Genomic DNA, 21,829 nt, shown 5'->3' with positions numbered 1-21,829 from the left:
AACATATTTTAAAATACACTTTATTATAACATGATCAACAATTTTGCAAGGCTGCAACAAAACGGCCTCACTGTTCCAAAAGTATGTTCAATATTGTTAATTCAAAAGGTGAGGTGACCTTGAATGTTGGTGGTGTAGAATATGACTAAAGCAGATGCCAAAAGCTAAGGGTCTGGAGCATGAAAGCATGGCACACTTCTGGCTTTCTCTTTGACGTCGTCCACACTGTGGCTCAGAGTGTCGCCCACACCCCGCAGCTCCTCGCGGCGTCTCGCTAATTCTCCCCGCGCCTCTTGCAGTCGCTCGTTGAGCTCCAGGAACCGGCGGCTCTGCTGGTACATCATCTCCATCTCACTGGGAGACGAGCCCAGCTTGGCATCTAGCACAGGGGCAAAAGGTGGCACAGTCATTATCACGCAGGTTAATGAGGACTTGGGTAAGAGACGTCATTCCAGGCTGTGAGACAGGGGGCTGCATGTTATCAGGAGAGTGTAGTCCACTCAAGACAAGCTTTTGTGACATTAGACTCCAGGCTGGTGACAGATGTAACAGATATCAGAGATGTGTAGACTCCAATGTGTAGACTCTAAACTAATTTTGCCCAGAATTAGGTACTTCTACTTAAGTAAGGGCTCTCTAAACGTATTCCACCCCTAAGCCTTGTGGATGCAATAAGCTGATGGCAGGTTCGTTTTTGCTCAAAGCAAGGTAGGGCTAACCATACCACTAGAATAGCATAATCTATATATCTATGGGGATACCCCCCTTCCTTTGAACGTTACAGGTTAGATAGACTGGCATTTATCCGTGTCGCCTGCAGTTTAAGGTGGTCTCTGAAGTCTTCAGTTGATTACCTAACAACTACAGATAATATTCAGATGTGAACCCTATTTAACCAACATTTGAAGCAAATATTTGATTAGATTCAACTTTATTGTCATGGCACAGAGTACAAGTACTGAGACAACAAAATGCAGTTTAGCATGTAACCAGAAGGGCAAAAAAGCAGTAAATGTGCAGAGTATATGCATATGTAAAGTGGTAATATGTTAATAAAAAAGATATGTACAGTATAAGATATGGAGCATGAACAGTGTTGATAGAAGACAATAGATGCAATAGACATAGGCTAGGTAATGCAGATATGATAAGTATTGAGTGCATGTGTAAGTGATGGTAGTAAATTAAATGAAAACGAGAAAAATTAAATGGTAGTAGAAATGTTATATACAGAGTAAGTTAAGATGCATGGTATGATATGTTATATACAGAGTAAGTACGATGCATATACTATGAACAAGACATGTATATAAATACATAAATATGAATACACTATAAGTGAGATAAATACACTATTAAAAAAAACTGTGTAGTGCAAATGGCTGGAGGAGGGTGTGTGGAGGGTGTGTGGCAGTCCAGGCCAGGGTGGAGAGGGGGAAGTACAGAAAACCTATTAACACAGAAACAATTAAGGAACTAAGTGTAAAGTCTATACTGTGTGCTCACCTTGACTTTCGTCTTGTAGCACAGCGAAGACTTGATCATTCGGGTAGGCTCGGTTAATGTCTTCTACAATTTGTTCCACAGAAGGAGGTTCTGGTCGACTTGGCAGGATCATTCGCTTTTTACTTTTCGAACCCATGCTTTCCTTTGAGTCACATAAATGTTAATGGTTAACTGAGAAAGCCACCGAAGCACTTATCACCACCCGGGCTAGGATAAGACACGTTTGCAAACAGAAGAATATTCATAGTACATAAAAGCAAGCCTACGTGGCTGACATTGCTGGTGGTATGACGGTAACATATGTGCAACTAAGTGGCTCCACTAATATGACTATCCTATGCAGCTGCATATGTAAAGTCAAATGTACAGGGCCTTCACCTGATAAGTGGGTTAACTATCCATCATCTTCATCCACGATCAACTGCGACAGCTGGCTAGCTTCAGTAATAACTTTCAACTTCTACTCTGCAGAACGACGACAGGCCAACAGTTGTCACTGAGAGTAGCTACACCGTCTAACCTAAATTTCAAATTAGTTTCGAGGAACACCTACAAAAAATATATAGATTTTGTCATAGCATGACAGACAACTAAACACAACAGCTTCAGCTTAGCAGTGTAGCCAGCGACAATAACTGAATTCTCAATATGGCCGTCATTCGTAATATTTTCAAGATAAAAGTCGAAACATGTATTAGTTTTAAAAACGGAAAAATTAAGGAATGAATGCTAGTTTTGCCAACTGTATGTGATGCTATAAAGATACAATACACGTAAAGCTGCGAAAATACACACCAAAATGGAGGAAATAATTCCCAAAAACAAATCCAAAAATCCATCTTCATGAGAAAGGGAGTTTGAACGCACGCATGTGTTTCTGTATGTGTGTGTGTGTGTGTGTGTGTTAACACTACGCATAATCCATATATATTTTAAATAAGTGACATAATAGGGCAAGTTTAACTCACAACTATGTTCAGCCCATTCAATAGATAGATTTAGTCACAGAATAGATTTACCATCTCATACTGTGGCTACTTGTAAGCTGAGTCTGCTTAAATGACAAAATTCACAAATGTAATATAGTGTATTCATCCGAGTAGTTAGCAGCACAACGTGTAAAACGTTAAAACATTTGTAAAACCGGATTTTCAAACTTTGAAACGGACTTTTATTTTGACGCCATCCTGCAGCTTACTGTGGCTAGCTACACGGAACTCTTCAGCTCACACGTCGTCTTCTTCCAAGTCTATTCTTCGTTGAAACTACTGGGCCGGTTGAGTTGCACCACCTGCTGTATCGACATAAAGATTTAAATGCTAGTTTACTTTGCACCACTCAATTTTGATGTATCGTAGGGCTAGTGCAAAATGTATATGGCTGCTGCACACCAGTGAAAGCTGTAAACTTCACACTTTTATTGAAATTAAACCAAAAGGTATTTCAAGAGTTAAATGGCTACATTCCAAAGCAATTGAGAAACTCCAATAAAAAAAAATTACTATACTGTATGTTTGGCTCATGTTACAGCTACGTTTTTTTTTTCATTACAATGCAAGAGATACAATTGAGTTAGTATTGACGAATGGAGGAAAAAAGTAATCGAAAATCTCAAAATTGAATTGGCAAAAGGTTTATCACAAACTGCGCTTTATAGTCAGCTGTCGGTGTTAACCAATAAACTATGACAAATGTGGAGGAGAATTGCAACTGAATAGAAAACTACATAATACTCAGTGAAATCCCCCTGTCAAGTCTATTGAATGGCATGAGTCCATATTTCTGTCCATTATGAATCATGTCTGGTCCCATTGTGTCGTGCTGTTTCTTTTGATGATGATGAAGATGAACCACGAAAAGTAGGTCCCTCTGATTGCTTGACACACTGCTCCTTCCTGCTGGCGCATCACTGAGATTTCAGATGATCATCCTCTTCCTCACGGTCTACTGGGGTGCCTGGGAGGATCAGAAGATTATAAATCAGAGATCAGGTGATGTACTCTCCTCTCACCTGGCTGCAGGTGGAACTGACCTGGTCTGGCCCTGATGTAGCCCTGGTCTGGCACAGATCTAAACCAATCTGTTCCCCAACATGTCCGGTTCTGCTCCAGAATCAATTGATTTTCTTACAGATCCAGACACAATTGGTCTTCTTACATTTAAGATCTGGTCCAGTCTCTGGCTTACACACCGGTGAATAGCTTTGGTCTAACACTGGTAACTAGCCTTGGTCTATAACTGGTGAATAGCCTTGGTCTAACACTGGTGAATAGCCTCATTCTAACACCGGTGAATAGCCTCGTTCTAACACTGGTGAATAGCCTCGGTCTAACACCGGTGAATAGCCTCGGTCTAACACCGTGAATAGCCTCGGTCTAACACTGGTGAATAGCCTTGGTCTATCACTGGTGAATAGCCTTGGTCTATCACTGGTGAATAGCCTTGGTCTAACACTGGTGAATAGCCTCATTCTAACACCGGTGAATAGCCTCGTTCTAACACTGGTGAATAGCCTCGGTCTAACACCGGTGAATAGCCTCGGTCTAACACCGTGAATAACCTCGGTCTAACACTGGTGAATAGCCTCGGTCCAACACTGGTAAATAGCCTCAGTCCAACACTGGTAAATAGCCTCAGTCTAACACTGGTGAATAGCCCCTGGTCTACACTCGTGAATAGCCTCAGTCTTCTGTTTCCATTAGGACTAGGAGTTATAATATTGGGCACATTAGCAAACAGAGAACATCAATGTTAGAAACTTCCAAACAGTTCTTATCAATGGTTGGGTGGATACTAGCCTGGTGACACCAGCCTACGTATTTCCGCCTGAATTGATTTCAAGCTCATACTCAGTCTGGCCCAACCCCATAGACAATCGTCTCCAGAACTCAAAATTTTGCAGGACCAATCAGCGAACAGTTCAGAGCTGTGACGCAAAACTCGCCTTGGAGGAAAAGACACGAAAAGCTATCGGAAAAGTCTCAACTCTCGAGAACATCAGAAAATTAAAAGGAGAACAAGAGTATTTTCTTGTAAGTTTTATGATTGGAAAGGACGTCGTAGCTCTTCTCCCAACTGGCTTTGGGAAGAGTTTAATCTACCGAATGTTAACTAAACGTTGCTGATTGGTTAAGGGAACTCCAATGATTTTAAACCTCAAGATAAGCACCCGCCCATCTCGGAAACCAAAATGCATTGGGTTGGCCCAGACTGAAAGACGGAATGAAATGGAGTCACAGGCTGGTAATGGCCAGGCTAGGTGGATACACCAAAAAGACATTAAAATCATATTTAGACACGTCATTTATTGTTGGAAACAGTGCACTTCATTCATTTGCAAAGTTTTGATTTATTCATAGATAGTTTTTCTCTACAAAAACACCCTAAGGCAACCCATACTACTCATCATCTGTTCTAACATTTCTCCCGTTCCATTGTTGCTTTCCATTCCAATTCAATATCATCCCAAAAGTCGCCACCCCTACCCCAGGACACAGACAGAAACAGAAAGAGTCTGAGGCTTTCTCCTAACCACTGGGGTTTTACCCCACGGAGGACATGCCAAATGTGATATAATGTCTCCCATAAAAAGCACTGACCGATCATGAGACAGGGAAACAAGAGGAGAGTGAGACAGCACTAGGGATGAAGGGATAAAGGGAAACAAGAGGAGAGTGAGACAGCACTAGGGATGAAGGGAAACAAGAGGAGAGTGAGACAGCACTAGGGATGAAGGGAAACAAGAGGAGCGTGAGACAGCACTGGGGATGAAGGGAAACAAGAGGAGAGTGATACAGCACTAGGGATGAAGGGATGAAGGGAAACAAGAGGAGAGTGAGACAGCACTAGGGATGAAGGGATAAAGGGAAACAAGAGGAGAGTGATACAGCACTAGGGATGAAGGGATGAAGGGAAACAAGAGGAGAGTGAGACAGCACTAGGGATGAAGGGATGAAGGGAAACAAGAGGAGAGTGAGACAGCACTAGGGATGAGGGGAAACAAGAGGAGAGTGATACAGCACTAGGGATGAAGGGATAAAGGGAAACAAGAGGAGAGTGAGACAGCACTAGGGATGAAGGGATGAAGGGAAACAAGAGGAGAGTGACACAGCACTAGGGATGAAGGGATAAAGGGAAACAAGAGGAGAGTGAGACAGCACTAGGGATGAAGGGAAACAAGAGGAGAGTGAGACAGCACTAGGGATGAAGGGAAACAAGAGGAGAGTGAGACAGCACTAGGGATGAAGGGAAACAAGAGGAGAGTGAGACAGCACTAGGGATAAAGGGAAACAAGAGGAGAGTGAGACAGCACTAGGGATGAAGGGAAACAAGAGGAGAGTGAGACAGCACTAGGGATGAAGGGAAACAAGAGGAGAGTGAGACAGCACTAGGGATGAAGGGATAAAGGGAAACAAGAGGAGAGTGAGACAGCACTAGGGATGAAGGGAAACAAGAGGAGAGTGAGACAGCACTAGGGATGAAGGGAAACAAGAGGAGAGTGAGACAGCACTAGGGATGAAGGGAAACAAGAGGAGAGTGAGACAGCACTAGGGATGAGGGGAAACAAGAGGAGAGTGAGACAGCACTAGGGATGAGGGGAAACAAGAGGAGAGTGAGACAGCACTAGGGATGAAGGGAAACAAGAGGAGAGTGAGACAGCACTAGGGATGAAGGGAAACAAGAGGAGAGTGAGACAGCACTAGGGATGAGGGGAAACAAGAGGAGAGTGAGACAGCACTGGGGATGAAGGGATAAAGGGAAACAAGAGGAGAGTGAGACAGCACTGGGGATGAAGGGATAAAGGGAAACAAGAGGAGAGTGATACAGCACTAGGGATGAAGGGATAAAGGGAAACAAGAGGAGAGTAAGACAGCACTAGGGATGAAGGGAAACAAGAGGAGAGTGAGACAGCACTAGGGATAAAGGGAAACAAGAGGAGAGTGAGACAGCATTAGGGATAAAGGGAAACAAGAGGAGAGTGAGACAGCACTAGGGATGAAGAGGAGAGTGAGACAGCACTAGGGATGAAGGAGAGTGAGACAGCACTAGGGATGAAGGGAAACAAGAGGAGAGTGAGACAGCACTAGGGATGAAGGGATAAAGGGAAACAAGAGGAGAGTGAGACAGCACTAGGGATGAAGGAGAGTGAGACAGCACTAGGGATGAAGGGATGAAGGGAAACAAGAGGAGAGTGAGACAGCACTAGGGATGAAGGGATAAAGGGAAACAAGAGGAGAGTGAGACAGCACTAGGGATGAAGGGAAACAAGAGGAGAGTGAGACAGCACTAGGGATGAAGGGAAACAAGAGGAGAGTGAGACAGCACTAGGGATGAAGGGATGAAGGGAAACAAGAGGAGAGTGAGACAGCACTAGGGATGAAGGGATAAAGGGAAACAAGAGGAGAGTGAGACAGCACTAGGGATAAAGGGAAACAAGAGGAGAGTGAGACAGCATTAGGGATAAAGGGAAACAAGAGGAGAGTAAGACAGCACTAGGGATGAAGAGGAGAGTGAGACAGCACTAGGGATGAAGGAGAGTGAGACAGCACTAGGGATGAAGGGAAACAAGAGGAGAGTGAGACAGCACTAGGGATGAGGGGAAACAAGAGGAGAGTGAGACAGCACTAGGGATGAAGGGATGAAGGGAAACAAGAGGAGAGTAAGACAGCACTAGGGATAAAGGGAAACAAGAGGAGAGTGAGACAGCATTAGGGATAAAGGGAAACAAGAGGAGAGTAAGACAGCACTAGGGATGAAGAGGAGAGTGAGACAGCACTAGGGATGAAGGAGAGTGAGACAGCACTAGGGATGAAGGGAAACAAGAGGAGAGTGAGACAGCACTAGGGATGAGGGGAAACAAGAGGAGAGTGAGACAGCACTAGGGATGAAGGGATGAAGGGAAACAAGAGGAGAGTAAGACAGCACTAGGGATAAAGGGAAACAAGAGGAGAGTGAGACAGCATTAGGGATAAAGGGAAACAAGAGGAGAGTAAGACAGCACTAGGGATGAAGAGGAGAGTGAGACAGCACTAGGGATGAAGGAGAGTGAGACAGCACTAGGGATGAAGGGAAACAAGAGGAGAGTGAGACAGCACTAGGGATGAGGGGAAACAAGAGGAGATTGAGACAGCACTAGGGATGAGGGGAAACAAGAGGAGAGTGAGACAGCACTAGGGATGAAGGGAAACAAGAGGAGAGTGAGACAGCACTAGGGATGAAGGGATGAAGGGAAACAAGAGGAGAGTGAGACAGGACTAGGGATAAAGGGAAACAAGAGGAGAGTAAGACAGCACTAGGGATGAAGAGGAGAGTGAGACAGCACTAGGGATGAAGGGAAACAAGAGGAGAGTGAGACAGCACTAGGGATGAAGGGTAACAAGAGGAGAGTGAGACAGCACTAGGGATGAAGGGAAACAAGAGGAGAGTGAGACAGCACTAGGGATGAGGGGAAACAAGAGGAGAGTGATACAGCACTAGGGATGAAGGGATGAAGGGAAACAAGAGGAGAGTGATACAGCACTAGGGATGAAGGGATGAAGGGAAACAAGAGGAGAGTGAGATGAGTGGGTGAACAGGAGATACTTACCAGTTAGTCAGTGCTGGACTCAGGCTCAGGCTACAGCAGAGCCGGCGTGAAAGGGTGAAGAGGAATACATGAATGAGGGGAGGAGGGTTAGATGAAGGCAGACAGGTCACACAGAGTAAGACACAGAAGGACACAAGCAAGACAGAACAACACTGATACTTAAAATAAGAGTTTGAAGAGAGAAAATCAAAAGGGTCTGCAGTAATTGTCTTTTTAGCTAAATTACTAGTGTCACTCTGACACATTTGACTATAAACTTTAATTTTGACAAGCATCACATTCACGGTGGGCATAAGAACCTAAAAGGAGGTTGTAGCAAAAAGTTGCATGCTTCTGTTTCCCCAGCTGCTGTGAAAGGGTTAACTAAGGTAACAGGGTACAGACCAGGTGAGGTGAGGGTTAGATCAGTGCAGAAGCACCTGGTGAGGGGGCATGGCCCGGGGAATCTGTTATGGGGCTCTGCTATCTGCTATCTGATTTAACTGGCTGCATTGCTCTGGGGCACTGCTACCTGATTTAGCTAGCTGCATTGATACGTCTGAAGGTCTTGATGCTGGTCAAACTATAAAGCACCCTAAAGAAACAAAGATTGTAGAGCACGGAGCCCTTTGATCTTTGACAAAACTGGTCCTAGATTGGTGATCACTCTCGAACAGATATGGCGCACAGCGTCTACGTAGATTAAGGCCCAATCATATTTCATTTTATATATATACTAATATATAACTTTATACAAATCCACCAACCAACAACAAAAGACAACAGACATTTACCATCTAGTAATAACATCACGTCTATGGGTTAAACTCTTACATCACGTCTATGGGTTAAACTCTAACATCATGTCTATGGGATAAACTCTTACAGCATGGTTATGGGTTAAACTCTTTCATCACGTCTATGGGTTAAACTCCATCATCACGTCTATGGGTTAAACTCTTACATCACGCCTATGGGTTAAACTCTAACATTACGTCTATGGGTTAAACTCTAACATTACGTCTATGGGTTAAACTCTAACATTACGTCTATGGGTTAAACTCTTACATCACGTCTATGGGTTAAACTCTAACATAACGTCTATTGGTGAAACTCTTACATCACGTCTATGGGTTAAACTCTTACATCACTTCTATGGGTTAAACTCTAACATCACGTCTATGGGTTAAACTCTAACATCACGTCTATGGGTTAAACTCTTACATCACTTCTATGGGTTAAACTCTAACATCACGTCTATGGGTTAAACTCTAACATCACGTCTATGGGTTAAACACAAAGCAACAACCTGCTACTGATTCCGACCTCTATAACTTCAGCTTACATACAGACTTAATTCACTATGGCATAAGAGGCACGTGGGCGGCCTATCAGGGAGATGGAAGGCTAAAGGGAAGGCACAGGGGCAACAGATGGTTGGGCGCTTTAGCAAAGGATTGTATCACGATGGTTACTGCTGGCAGTGCCAGGATTGTAGCGTGATGGTTACTGACGGTTTAGACGTACAGGTTCAGCCAATTGTCCTTGAGTGGCACTCTCCATTCTCCGTCTTACTGTGTCCATCGTGTGGGCTTTGTTCTTGGCTAACATGTGAAGCGCTGCAGCAGAGCAGGAAGAGAAGGAGAAGAACAAGCACATGGAGATAAACACACACAACGTGCAGCAGAGGCTAGCTTTGACACACACACACACACACACACACACACACACACACACACACACACACAAACAAAAACAAACACAAACACACACACTCTCTCTCACACACGCACACACAAACACACATTCTCACACACACACACACACACACATTCTCACACACACACACACACACACACATTCTCACACACACACACACACATACATACACACGCACACAAACACACACACACACACACACACACACACTCAACGTTTGACCGAGCAGGAGGAGGAAGCAAAGGGAGAACAATCAAGAGAGACCATTGAGGATCACGAGAAGAGAGAACAGTAGGAAAGCATGCCAAGTTCTACACTACTTTTGATAATAACACAAATCCAGTGACTAAAGGAAGATATAAATTCACATTTATATCCACAGTTTCTCCAAACTGCCCTAGTGACCAGGGGGGCAGCACATGACTCTGAAGCAGACTCTGAGAGATCAGTCACAGATCTAGCGGACTGGACTGGACCGGAACCGGGGCCAAATCTGTTCCGAGTCTGCTTTTCGAAATTCCTCTGCGTCTACTCTCTATCTTCCTCTCACTTCCTAAATGAGTCGCTAAAAAACGGAGATCTAATTGTGGGCCTGCTTCCTGGCTACTGTCTCTAAGCCGTCTCTGACCTCGGACTTGGCCGTGGAGTATAATCCAGATTCACAGTGTGATGTAATCCAGAGGCCATGTGCCAGCAAAACACACACACAGAAACCCTGACCTTTCACAGCAACAACAGTCCCCAGTTTAGGTGTTGATTTCAGCGCTACAAGTAGCTACAGTGGACTGCAGGGTGCATAACTAGAGACTCTCTTTCTCTCTCTATCGTGAACTATACTGCCACTCTCTCTCCCTTTCTCTCTCTCTCTCTCTCTCTCGTGAACTTAACTGCCACTCCTTCTCCTGTTCTACCTTTCTCTCTCTCTCTCACTAACTCTCTCTCTTTGTTAAGTGACATTTTGGTGAGGAGGGTAGTGGAGAGAGATGGATCCTACCTTCCCCCAGATGACTGGATACAGTACATGAGGTCTGCTGGCTTACATGTGTGCTTCCAGGAGATATTTATTAGGAAACATTTTACCAGCTCATGATGAATTATATTTAGTTAAATCAGTACAGCAGCAAGTAATGGCATTATTAATCAAATTGATGACACATACGGGTTCATTGAAAGATAAGAATGGCACAAAATGAAACTGTGTGTGTGTGTGTGTGTGTGTGAGAGAGAGAGACAGAGAATGAGAGACTGAGTTGGAGAGAACAAGAGAGAGAGAGAGAGTGCACAAGCGAAAGAAAAAGTGAGAGACAAAGAAAGAAAGAGCTCACTAAATCAAAGTAGTGTTACAAATCTAATTCGTTAGAATTAGTTAAACTTAGTTTAGTAACAAGTCCCTGTCTAGTGTAAAACCAAAATAATGTGCCAGAGTTACTCATTTTTCAATGGAGAGATGAGGGCTGTGTGCTTGGGTTCTGGCTCTCAGTAATTAAGGCCTTGGGCTGTATAAAGTGCCTAAAGAAAATGTCCGTTCTTAAGAGTGCTATAGATCTAGAACTCTGTCACTGAAGATGCCATCATACAGTATATGTTGGACCAATTCAAATTTCTATTATGCTCATATTTGGCTTTACGCAGGGAGTGATTTGATTTAACTTAAAATATGATGCAGGACCATTTAGTGTCGTTTGCTGAACAACGTTTATTAAGTTCATTAGTGGTACATTTGGCTTTTGAGCTAAATGAATGGGCTTGGGAACAGAACATAAAAAACACATTTACCGAGTTAAGAAAAAACAAAGAAAATAAAGGCAAATTGACCAGTTACTGCTTCTTCTTCAACTGGAAGAGCCCCACCTTTCTTACGTTGTACTTTACACTACTAGTAACGGATTTGAACTGAAGTGTGATGGATCCTGCATCATTCGATTGTGAATTAACATCTGGTTTAGTCCACCGCAGCGAAGCCAGCTCCGCCTCTTTCCCATACGAAAGATTTATTTCGGTGAGTTCTGTGACGTCGTCATACTCTGACATGATCTTAGTACCTTCTCTGGTGACGTTCTCGGCGGCAGACATGGCCTTGCCGCTCAGGTCGTTGACCATGTTGTCCACGGTGGCCTCGTGACGGAGGAAGAGGGGACGCACCACACGCCTATACAACACCTGGGAACCGTTCCAGGCCACTGGAGCCATACACCACAGCAGGAACAGGCACTGGAGTGAGACAGGAGAGAGAGAGAGACAGAAAGGGACATAGAGAGACAGAAATAGAGGGGGGGGGGGGGGGGGGTTGAAAAAGACAAAACAGATTAAAAGATGGCAGGAAATGTCTGTTGAGTATTTACTGCCATTAGCCTGCATAACAGAACTAATGTGATCTCTGACTGCTCTCTATGGTGGAACATATAACTGCATAACAGAACTAATGTGATCTCTGACTGCTCTCTATGGTGGAACATATAACTGCATAACAGAACTAATGTGATCTCTGACTGCTCTCTATGGTGGAACATGTACTATAATGTGATCTCTGACTGCTCTCTTAGGTGGAACATGTACCTGCATAACATAACTAATGTGATCTCTGACTGCTCTCTATGGTGGAACATATAACTGCATAACAGAACTAATGTGATCTCTGACTGCTCTCTATGGTGGAACATGTACTATAATGTGATCTCTGACTGCTCTCTTAGGTGGAACATGTACCTGCATAACATAACTAATGTGATCTCTGACTGCTCTCTATGGTGGAACATATAACTGCATAACAGAACTAATGTGATCTCTGACTGCTCTTTATGGTGGAACATGTACTATAATGTGATCTCTGACTGCACTCTTAGGTGGAACATGTACCTGCATAACAGATCTCATGTGATCTCTGACTGCTCTCTATGGTGGAGCATGAACTAATGTGATCTTTGACTGCTCTCTTAGTAATACTGCCATTAGCCTGCATAACAGAACATGTGTGATCTCTGACTGCTCTCTATAGTGGAACTAATGTGCTAATGTGATTTCTGACTGCTCTCTTCGGTGGAACATGTACTAATGTGATCTCTGACTGCTCTCTATAGTGGAACATGTACTAATGTGATCTCTGACTGCTCTCTTCGGTGGAATATGTACCTTGCAAACATAGTAGAAGGGGAACCAATAGAGGAAGATGTCAGAGAAGAACTCTCCGAGACTGAAGACGCCATACACCACCCAGTATGTTAGCCATTTGGTGTCGTCGTCCTTCTCTGGGCTCTCAATGGCCTTAATGCTGGGGGGGGGGCAGACAGGTTATGGAGGGTTAAAGGTGTTACCAATACTATAATAATAATTAATTTAATTCATAGCACACTCTACATTCAGCCGAATCTCAGAGTGCCATTACTGTTACTGTATGTTCAATCAGGCGACATCGGAGCACACTGCTGTCAAATAGGTCTATTAGGACTCCATTGCAAATTGAATGAAATCTAGTTTCCAGTTGTTCATTCAAATACTGGATCCAGTTCACACTCGCTCACACTCGCTCGCACGCACGCACGCACGCACGCACGCACGCACGCACGCACGCACGCACGCACGCACGCACGCACACACACACACACACACACACACACACACACACACACACACACACACACACACACACACACACACACACACACACAAACATCGCTGGTGTTGATGAAATCTGAGGAAAGCTGCCACTTACGAGTAATATGCAGGATACACAAAGCCAATGAGGTTGCACATCAGCGACGCTCCATATCCGTACACGAGATACAGGCCAGTTAGGGAGGTGGCACCTGGACAGGACAGGAGGAGGAGACCACAGGATAGCCAAATGAACCACACTGTCTATGAGGTTCAGCGGGCAGCAGCCAGAACTCACACAGATAAGAACCGAATATGCAAATCATGGCCAAACAGTCACCGTGAACTGGACTATAGATTATGGTAGATTATAGATAAAGCAAGCAGGTGAATTTATGCCCCTGGTATTCAAACCACACCTAGTGCACAGAGCACTGTTAGGAGACACACAATTTAGACTCCGCTGTCAGTGATGTTACAAAGTTAGGCTACATCTTCATACATACCAGTGTACCTATTCATTGAGTAAGATGTTATTCTTTCTTAAATTGTCCATCAGTTTATTTGTCCTTGTGTATATGTGCCTATTTAAGTTCAGATGCATATTGACCAGTACAGCAGCCAGGAGCAGCAGCGCGCCAGGCACCACTGACAGATTCGTCTGAGGCTGCCCCTCGCGGCTGTAGTAGGCTCCGTCTCTCTCAGCCGCTAATCATGCATTGTGTGTGTGCAGCACAGGCCGATATGAAATATGAATGCGCCACTGTAAAGCGGGTGACTCACTCAACAATTCATGTCACGACTGATTAGTTTGCTGCCTCAGGGATTAGCATTTCATGTTCGTTTGGTGGCCTTCCACCCAACAATTTAAAATGTAGGCCTGTGTCTTTGGTTGACGATCAAATGTGTTCCCTTGTTTGACGATGAATTGATTAATGAACTAGAATTAATGAGGCCTAATGAGCTTTTGGATATTAGCCTTTAGCTATCGTAAGACTAATCCATTTTTTGAAAATGAAATTATACTTTGTTGTAAAGAAGCAATCGATTCATTATTAACTCGCAACAACACCAGAGAAATATCACGACAAATATTGTCGCTGTTGTTAGACTAAATTAATCTGCAGCACACGTGTGAAAGTGTGGAAACAGAAACGCATCCGAACGCCCAGCTTCCGACATAACCGCATTACAGTCTTTACCTGTTGCCCGTAAATTACTCTGGGATTATGGAGGCCAATTTTGCTCATATATTTTCAGTAGATCAATGCTATGAAATAAAATTGTTCTTGGGTCACAAATATTCTAATACACTGTTGAACAAAGGCTAAATCAACCTCAACTCTTCGTGCCAAAGAAAATACATACCTATTGCAAGATACTTTTTGTTTATTCCTGTCCATTCTTCCACTTTGGACAGGCAGTCTGTCACAAAGTTTTTTTCGTTCAGGAACTTCTCGGCACGCTCTTTTAACTTGTTAAATAGCGCGAACATGCCTGAAAAGTATGGTGGCAGCATAAAATGAACAGGTTCTTTATTTCGCTGACAGTACGCGCTGGTGCCTGCCAGCTGGTCAATCCGCTTTAGAGAGAAGCACCGGTGCGTCACTTTGTGCTTGGGGGGGGGGGGGGGGGGAAGGATCATCCGTCGTGACTGGCAGATAAGAAGCCAATAATAGAGGCACTAGTATACTCAGGGGGAAATACCCAAGTAGGGGAGAACAGGTAAAGTTCTTACACCTTTTGCTTTGCCCTGTTGCAAAAAAAAATGCCATGAGTGACTGCTTTCATTTTCACACATATGCAACATACACCTGTGCTCTCTATGAGTTAAGATGAAAATTAGAGGGAAAGTAAGCTACGTGAATTTAAATAAGTATTAATATTAGTATTAGTATTAGTATATATACCTCACTAATTTAAATTCACGTAGCTTACTTTTCCTCTAATTTTCATCTTAACGCAGTGAGGGCCACTGTACAGTTGTACATGTCAGAGACATTTGGCAGCCGAGCCGAGTAGGCAACAATTAGTTTACATGCCAGTTTGAAGTATAGTACAAAGTACAATGTACTATTTAATCAACCTGCCCAGGGACTACAGGTGGAAAATAGCAATCTGCTAGAACCTGGCACAATGCATATTATGTTGTTGTACAAGAATAATGTTTTATTGTGCACTGTCCCTGTCTTGAAAAACAAATTACAATTACAATATTACAAAAGGGGTAAAGTTAATTGAACGGCAACAGCCAGTCATTCTTTAAAACCAGCATAGTGGTGGATAAGGCTTTTTCAGTACGTTGTAGGCTTTACAGCGTTTGTTTGGACATGGCCTAAGGCTTCGCCTACGCCAATGGCAAAACCTATAAATACATTCGAATACATTCATGCAAGGTCTTGAAGTAGACAGGAGGTGGCGGTATTTAGTCTGTACCTGATTGCAGATGTTGACAGCGGTGTGGTATTTCTGCCGTGTGTCACAAATACTATGCGCGATCAATCCCCTGGAATTTCCTCCATAAACTTAACCTGCACCGACAAGTTCTCACACGCTCTGGCGCACGCGCCTTCTGCCACAGCGGTATGGAAGTCTCTCGATCATGTACTATGGTTGTGCTTGGATGTCTGCGTTCAACTTTCCTTCACGTCCCATAGGAAGGCCAGAAGATGAGAGGTTACCGGGCCATTAAGTACACGCTCTTTTTCTGCTGCTACATTTTCTGGGTATGTTATTGCTACGTCAGCACAGCCGCGTTGTTTGTGCCTGTGGGACCCACCTCTCCTAACTATCTGGGACGCTATTCTAATGGGATAGGCATACAAAATACACTGCACTGGGAATTATATTGTTGAAAATGTTGAAAATGTATTTTAGAGACTTTTCCCTGTGCAATGTAGGCTAAATTATACTGTGTATGTATATTAATCACCATAGCCCTATTAGAAAGGCTCATACGGAGTTGTGTATGTTTGGTTGGGTGGGTATTACAGTATTGGCAGCTTGACACACATTCTTTTTATAGTAGCGAGGGGTGTAATTTTGAATGTAATGACTTTTATAAATGGCATTGACTGACACAAATAGCCTCTTTTTTTCCTCTTTTGGCTCAGGTTGCCAGTGCTGTCTTGATTGCTGTTGGCATCTATGCAAAGATTGCCAAAGAGAAAGGTGCGTCAAACACACACACACACACACACACACACACACACACACACACACACACACACACACACACACACACACACACACACACAAACACACACACACACACACACGCACACACGCACACACACTCACACTATACTATCTGTCCTGCTCTCTATTCTTTCATCAGCATTTCAATGCGAAGTTACTACTGTCACTACAGGAAGTTACTACTGTCACTAAATGAAGATCAGCAGGCTTAGGAAGTTACCTGGCAACACCCAGCCTTAGTAGTTTAAAACTTATTCCAATTCAAATCAGTGAGTTAAGTTAGTGATTGGCTGTTTCTCCTTAATTAATACATGCGTATTTCTGTGTAGAACCATGTCGGGGCTATACACTTATTACAGGGTTCGTGTTTAATACCTCAGTAGAGCTCTGCCATAACCAGTAAACCACAGCAAAGCCTCTGCTTCAACAAGTCTCCCTAGTTGCTACATACACACTTCAACTCCTTGGCAAAGCGTCCAAACAGACAAAGTCAAATTCGGCCTGACAGATAGATGCAGTCACCCTCTTAGAGGGGGGTGTAGGACTTCAGATATGAGAAAATGGGTAAGTGTTAAGCTACCATGACGATTACATCAATCTAAAGTAGAAGCTGAAATGGATTAAGTTTTGGAACCGAGACTGATAGAGTGTGATTACGAGAAGATTGACAGAGTGTGATTACGAGGAGATTGATAGCGTGTGATTATGAGGAGATTGATAGAGTGTGATAACGTGGAAGTAGAATTGCGAAAGGAGGCATTGCTATTGCAATAGCTGTGGGATGGTGCAAAGTTATTTGTCACCAGTCATACTCATCACAAAACTATTGGATGAGGACAGAGTGTTTCATGAGGCATATGTAAAACTACACAACAGTAATCTGATGTATCTGATAATATCTGACTGTACTATGGCTACTGAGAGAGACGTTATAAAATACCTACTGTTTAAGTTGATGTCTCCGAAGGGTGATCAGCTCCTCCCTCTTCCCCAGATGCTATGGACACTTTGACAGCGGACCCGGCCCTCCTGCTGATCGTGATCGGGTCTCTGATGTTCACCATCACCTTCTTCGGCTGCTTTGGCGCGCTACGGAATGGTGCTGCACTGCTAAAGCTGGTGAGGAGGAGTGTGTAGTGGGAGAGACAGTGTGGGAGAGACAGTGGGTCACATGGTGTGTGAGAGACAGTGTGGGACAGACAGTGTGAGAGAGACAGTGTGGGAGAGAGACAGTGTGAGAGAGACAGTGTGAGAGAGAGACAGTGTGTGGGAGAGACAGTGTGGGAGAGACATTAGGTCATAGCAAAGCTAATGACTTATGATAGGTGCTAACAGGCTATCGGACAGCCATTTTGAATACATCATATTTACTAGACAATATGAGATGGTGGTCGTCTGAGTCCAGAATCCTCTCCTTCTCACAGAAATTAATGTATGGATGCACTGGACTGCAAATACTACAGATAGTTTTACATAGACTAGATACTCATGTGGAGTACACAACATAACACACAGAGAGGTGATGTGTCAAACAGAGTTACCTCAGGACTCCGGAGCTGCATGAAAGTATATTTATTAGACAAACAAACATTGCGGGCACATGATGGCAGCACTCCGATCCCATCCAATTCTCTCCATGGGGTCTCCATGGGGGGTTAACTGCTCTATCTCAAAGCACATGGCAGTGACCAATCTAGTTCTTGGCCGCGACAGTTCAAATCAAATGCGGAATGTTTACATCTGCTACCGTTGATTATACAGTAAATACGTTGTGAAATGAAACAAAAACACACCACAGTTAAAGTTGTATTAGTATTGATTGATTCACATCGATATGAATGGATTACATGACTAACAACTGGTGGAAAGTAATATGAAAATATTTGTTCACTGAATTAGCGTTCTGTCCCAAACAGTTGCGTTCCAGTTTCACTTTCGCTTTCAGTATTTCAACATGAATGAGAGGGAGCACAAGAACTGAGCGTCTAGCAGCGTTTATCATATCATATACATTATATATGATGCATTTATATGTCTGTGGGAACGATCTCAAGCACGTGCAAAAGTTGTTGTTGTCCAATTTGAATCAGATACGAGAGACACATGCGCACCCAGTCCAATTACCAGCGGAATCGAATCGTGTGTCCAGGGGTTTACATCGGAGTCCAGTGGGACTCAAGTCGGACACAATGAATCTAGTTCTGGGGAGACACATGTGTCCAATATCCAATTTAAATCGGACTGAAATCGGAAATTGGACACATGTGACATTTGCAATTTGCAAAGACATTTGCAATTGGGCTCCCCTACCAGCACAAGGCTGACAGTGAAGGCCATGATAAACCCTTCGCACAAGGTTTATATAGTCAGAGGTTTAGCTTTCAGCAGGGATGATCACGTGGTGGATTTCTCACGTCCGAGGCTCCCTGTCTTGCAAGGATGGCAGTTTTGCCAAGGTCGGAAGAAGCACAGTTCCTTTCTTATCTCCTCTGGTCTAAACATGCTCTTGTTCATATGCAGACTTAGTGGCACCTAATATTCTAGTTACACACACACAGAGAAAAGTCATGCTCCTGCTTTCATAAGCACATGATTCATACAAGGAATATATTAATACAAGGCACTTGATTATTATATTCTTAAGTCATTAACAGTGTTTGGAATAATCTCTATCACAGAGTGTATGTTTCACACAGAGAGTAGGCACTGAGTGTATGTTTTACATACGGACTATGTCCTGAGTGTATGTTTTACACATGGAGTAGGTCATGAGGAAAACACTAAGCCATTGCTTCTCTCTGCTCAGTTTTCAGGGATTTTGTTGGCCATTTTCCTCCTTCAGATTGCTGCTGGTGTGCTAGGATTTCTCTACTCTGACATGGTAAACACATCACACACACACACACACACACAAACACAAACACACACACACACACACACACACACACAAACACACAAACACACACACTTTCCACAATCACTCTCCATTTTCTGTAATATGTAATATATACATTTAATAGTGCATGCGCCTCTTTAAAGACCAGTTTGTGCTGACAGGTGTTACAGAGGACAGAACTGCTGATGCGGAAGGCTATTGTGCGTTACCGTGAAGATCTGGACTTAGAAAACGTCATTGACTTCATACAGAAAAAGGTCAAATATAACCTCCAGTATAACCACTCTTGATGTTATTTCAGCATATACACTCAAACATATTGCTTATTCATATTTTTGGTGAAAACATACTCTGCAATATCCAATAGAAAACATTCACTTGCAATCACATCAGCAAGATCACTTATCTATGGGGTATGCATTACAACATTTGAAGAATGCTAATTTTTTAATATCCGTGTGTAGCTAGATAACTCTGTGTCACTGATGTGTGTCTGTGCTGTGTGTGACTGATGTGTGTCTGTGTGTGTGTGTGCTGTGTGTGTGACTGATGTGTGTCTGTGCTGTGTCTGTCTGATGTGTGTCTGTGCTGTGTGTGTCTGATGTGTGTCTGTGCAGTGTGTGTCTGATGTGTGTCTGTGCTGTGTGTGACTGATGTGTGTGTGCTGTGTGTGTCTGTGCTGTGTGTGTGACTGATGTGTGTCTGTGCTGTGTGTGTCTGTGCTGTGTATGACTGATGTGTGTCTGTGCTGTGTGTGTCTGCTGTCTGTGCTGTGTGTGACTGATGTGTGTCTTTGTGTGTCTGCGCTGTGTGTGACTGATACGTGTCTGTGTGTCTGTGCTGTGTGTGTGTCTGTGTGTGTCTGTGCTGTGTGTGTCTGTGCTCTGTTTGACTGATGTGTGTCTTTGATGTGTGTGACTGACGCGTGTCTGTCTGTGCTCTGTGGGCTGTCCACTAGTTCCAGTGCTGTGGTGTCCACACCTACACGGACTGGGGTCACAACCTGTACTTCCAGTGTGAGGAGAGCAACCCGGGTCTGGAGGCGTGCGGAGTGCCCTTCTCCTGCTGCAGGAGAAACAAGAACGAGGTGGGACAGAGCGCCCCCCTCTGCTCAGGCTTACTGGAGAATCTGTCTGTGCAGAAAACCCATCACCCTGGGGACACTCTTCCAACATATGCAGCTTTAGCTAGCCTGAAGAATATTGATCACCTGGTATGCAGCTTTAGCTAGCCTGGGGAATAGTGATTACCTTATCACCTGGTCATATGGAGCTTTAGCTAGCCTGGGGAATATTGATCACCTGGTCATATGCAGCTTTAGCTAGCCTGGGGAATAGTGATTACCTGATCACCTGGTCATATGCAGCTTTAGCTAGCCTGGGGAATAGTGATCACCTGTAGTAATTAGTAGATAATTCATATTAAATCATTAACGTGGGAAAAGTGTGTGCTATCTCTTTAGCGTGCACATACAAATGATGTAATTAAGCATAGCACAACACAAAAGGGTTATTAGTATGTTGTTAATGAGCAAATAGTGAGAACACGATAATAAGCTCTACTGATAATAAGTCACAGGTGTAACTACAGTCTGATTCCTGTGTGTCTCTCAGACGGTGTTCAACACCATGTGTGGCTATGAGACTCAAAGTATGGAGGAGACGGATGCTGCGCAGGACGTCTTCATCATCGGCTGCCTGGATAAGATTGCCCGCTGGGGGAAGAAGAACCTGCTGCTGGTGGGGGGGATCACATTGGGGCTGCTCTGTCTGGAGGTGATACTGCTGAAGGGGGGGGCTCTAGTCACTGGTGAAGGGGGGGTTGGAGGGGTGGGGGGTTCTAGTCACTGGTGAAGGGGGGGGGGGGGGGTTGTAGTCACTGGTGAAGGGGGGGTTCTAGTCAGACCTGAGTTTTGTGTAGTACAAGATGGGCAAGTTAAGAGATTGTCAAGGTTACGGTCATACTCAACCATACCCCCTGCCAAATAGAAATGCTTAGTTTAGAAAGAAGAAAACCATTGTTGCTATAGTTTCTTTCAAACTTTTGAACTTTAATTTTACTGAATGAAACAGTACAGTAATAAACTGGGAATAATGCATCTGTGATCAATTGTAGGCCTATATATTCTGTAATGTTCTTGGGAGAAAGTGGGAGAAGGCTGTTTGAAGGCCGTTTTAATGCTGTGTGTCTGCTCCTACAGCTCTGCATGGTGTGCCTGGCGTCAGTGCAGCTGTATCGCATCAGAAGATCACTACAGAAGAAGAAGCTCCTCAGCCTGAGAAACTCATGGAGGCAACAAAGATGATAAAGTTTTCTGAGACACACACCTGTAAAAATCTCCCTCTCTACAATCA

The 21,829-nt window shown here is 43.8% G+C and overlaps 3 protein-coding genes across 3 annotated transcripts; 1 reads left to right on the top strand and 2 right to left on the bottom strand.

The window, feature by feature from the left end:
• Nucleotides 1-4: 4 nt before the first annotated feature.
• Nucleotides 5-2,120, bottom strand: cUnh19orf25 (chromosome Un C19orf25 homolog). The gene is made up of 3 exons (XM_080860708.1): nucleotides 1,885-2,120; nucleotides 1,507-1,648; nucleotides 5-379 (listed from the first exon to the last, which is right to left on the bottom strand). Exons 2-3 carry the CDS (start codon nucleotides 1,640-1,642, stop codon nucleotides 165-167), a joined length of 351 nt encoding a protein of 116 aa, XP_080716834.1. The 5' UTR covers nucleotides 1,643-1,648; nucleotides 1,885-2,120; the 3' UTR covers nucleotides 5-164.
• Nucleotides 2,121-9,577: 7,457 nt separating this feature from the next.
• reep6 (receptor accessory protein 6) lies at nucleotides 9,578-14,885 on the bottom strand (the record flags this gene model as incomplete). Its single annotated transcript, XM_080859909.1, has 5 exons — nucleotides 14,750-14,885; nucleotides 13,500-13,593; nucleotides 12,920-13,058; nucleotides 11,833-12,001; nucleotides 9,578-9,690 (listed from the first exon to the last, which is right to left on the bottom strand). Exons 1-5 carry the CDS (start codon nucleotides 14,874-14,876, stop codon nucleotides 9,578-9,580), a joined length of 642 nt encoding a protein of 213 aa, XP_080716035.1. The 5' UTR covers nucleotides 14,877-14,885.
• Nucleotides 14,886-16,050: 1,165 nt separating this feature from the next.
• Nucleotides 16,051-21,780, top strand: LOC308382205 (tetraspanin-33; the record flags this gene model as incomplete). Its single annotated transcript, XM_080859897.1, has 8 exons — nucleotides 16,051-16,107; nucleotides 16,495-16,552; nucleotides 17,574-17,698; nucleotides 19,386-19,460; nucleotides 19,637-19,732; nucleotides 20,434-20,562; nucleotides 21,089-21,250; nucleotides 21,676-21,780. The coding sequence occupies 8 exons, from the start codon at nucleotides 16,051-16,053 to the stop codon at nucleotides 21,778-21,780; spliced, it is 807 nt and encodes a 268-aa protein (XP_080716023.1).
• Between the last annotated feature and the right edge of the window lie 49 nt (nucleotides 21,781-21,829).

Source organism: Sprattus sprattus (assembly GCF_963457725.1).
Source record: "Sprattus sprattus genome assembly, chromosome: 2".
In the NCBI taxonomy this organism is placed as follows: Eukaryota; Metazoa; Chordata; class Actinopteri; order Clupeiformes; family Clupeidae; genus Sprattus; species Sprattus sprattus.
This window is presented reverse-complemented; position numbering and strand designations above follow the sequence as displayed.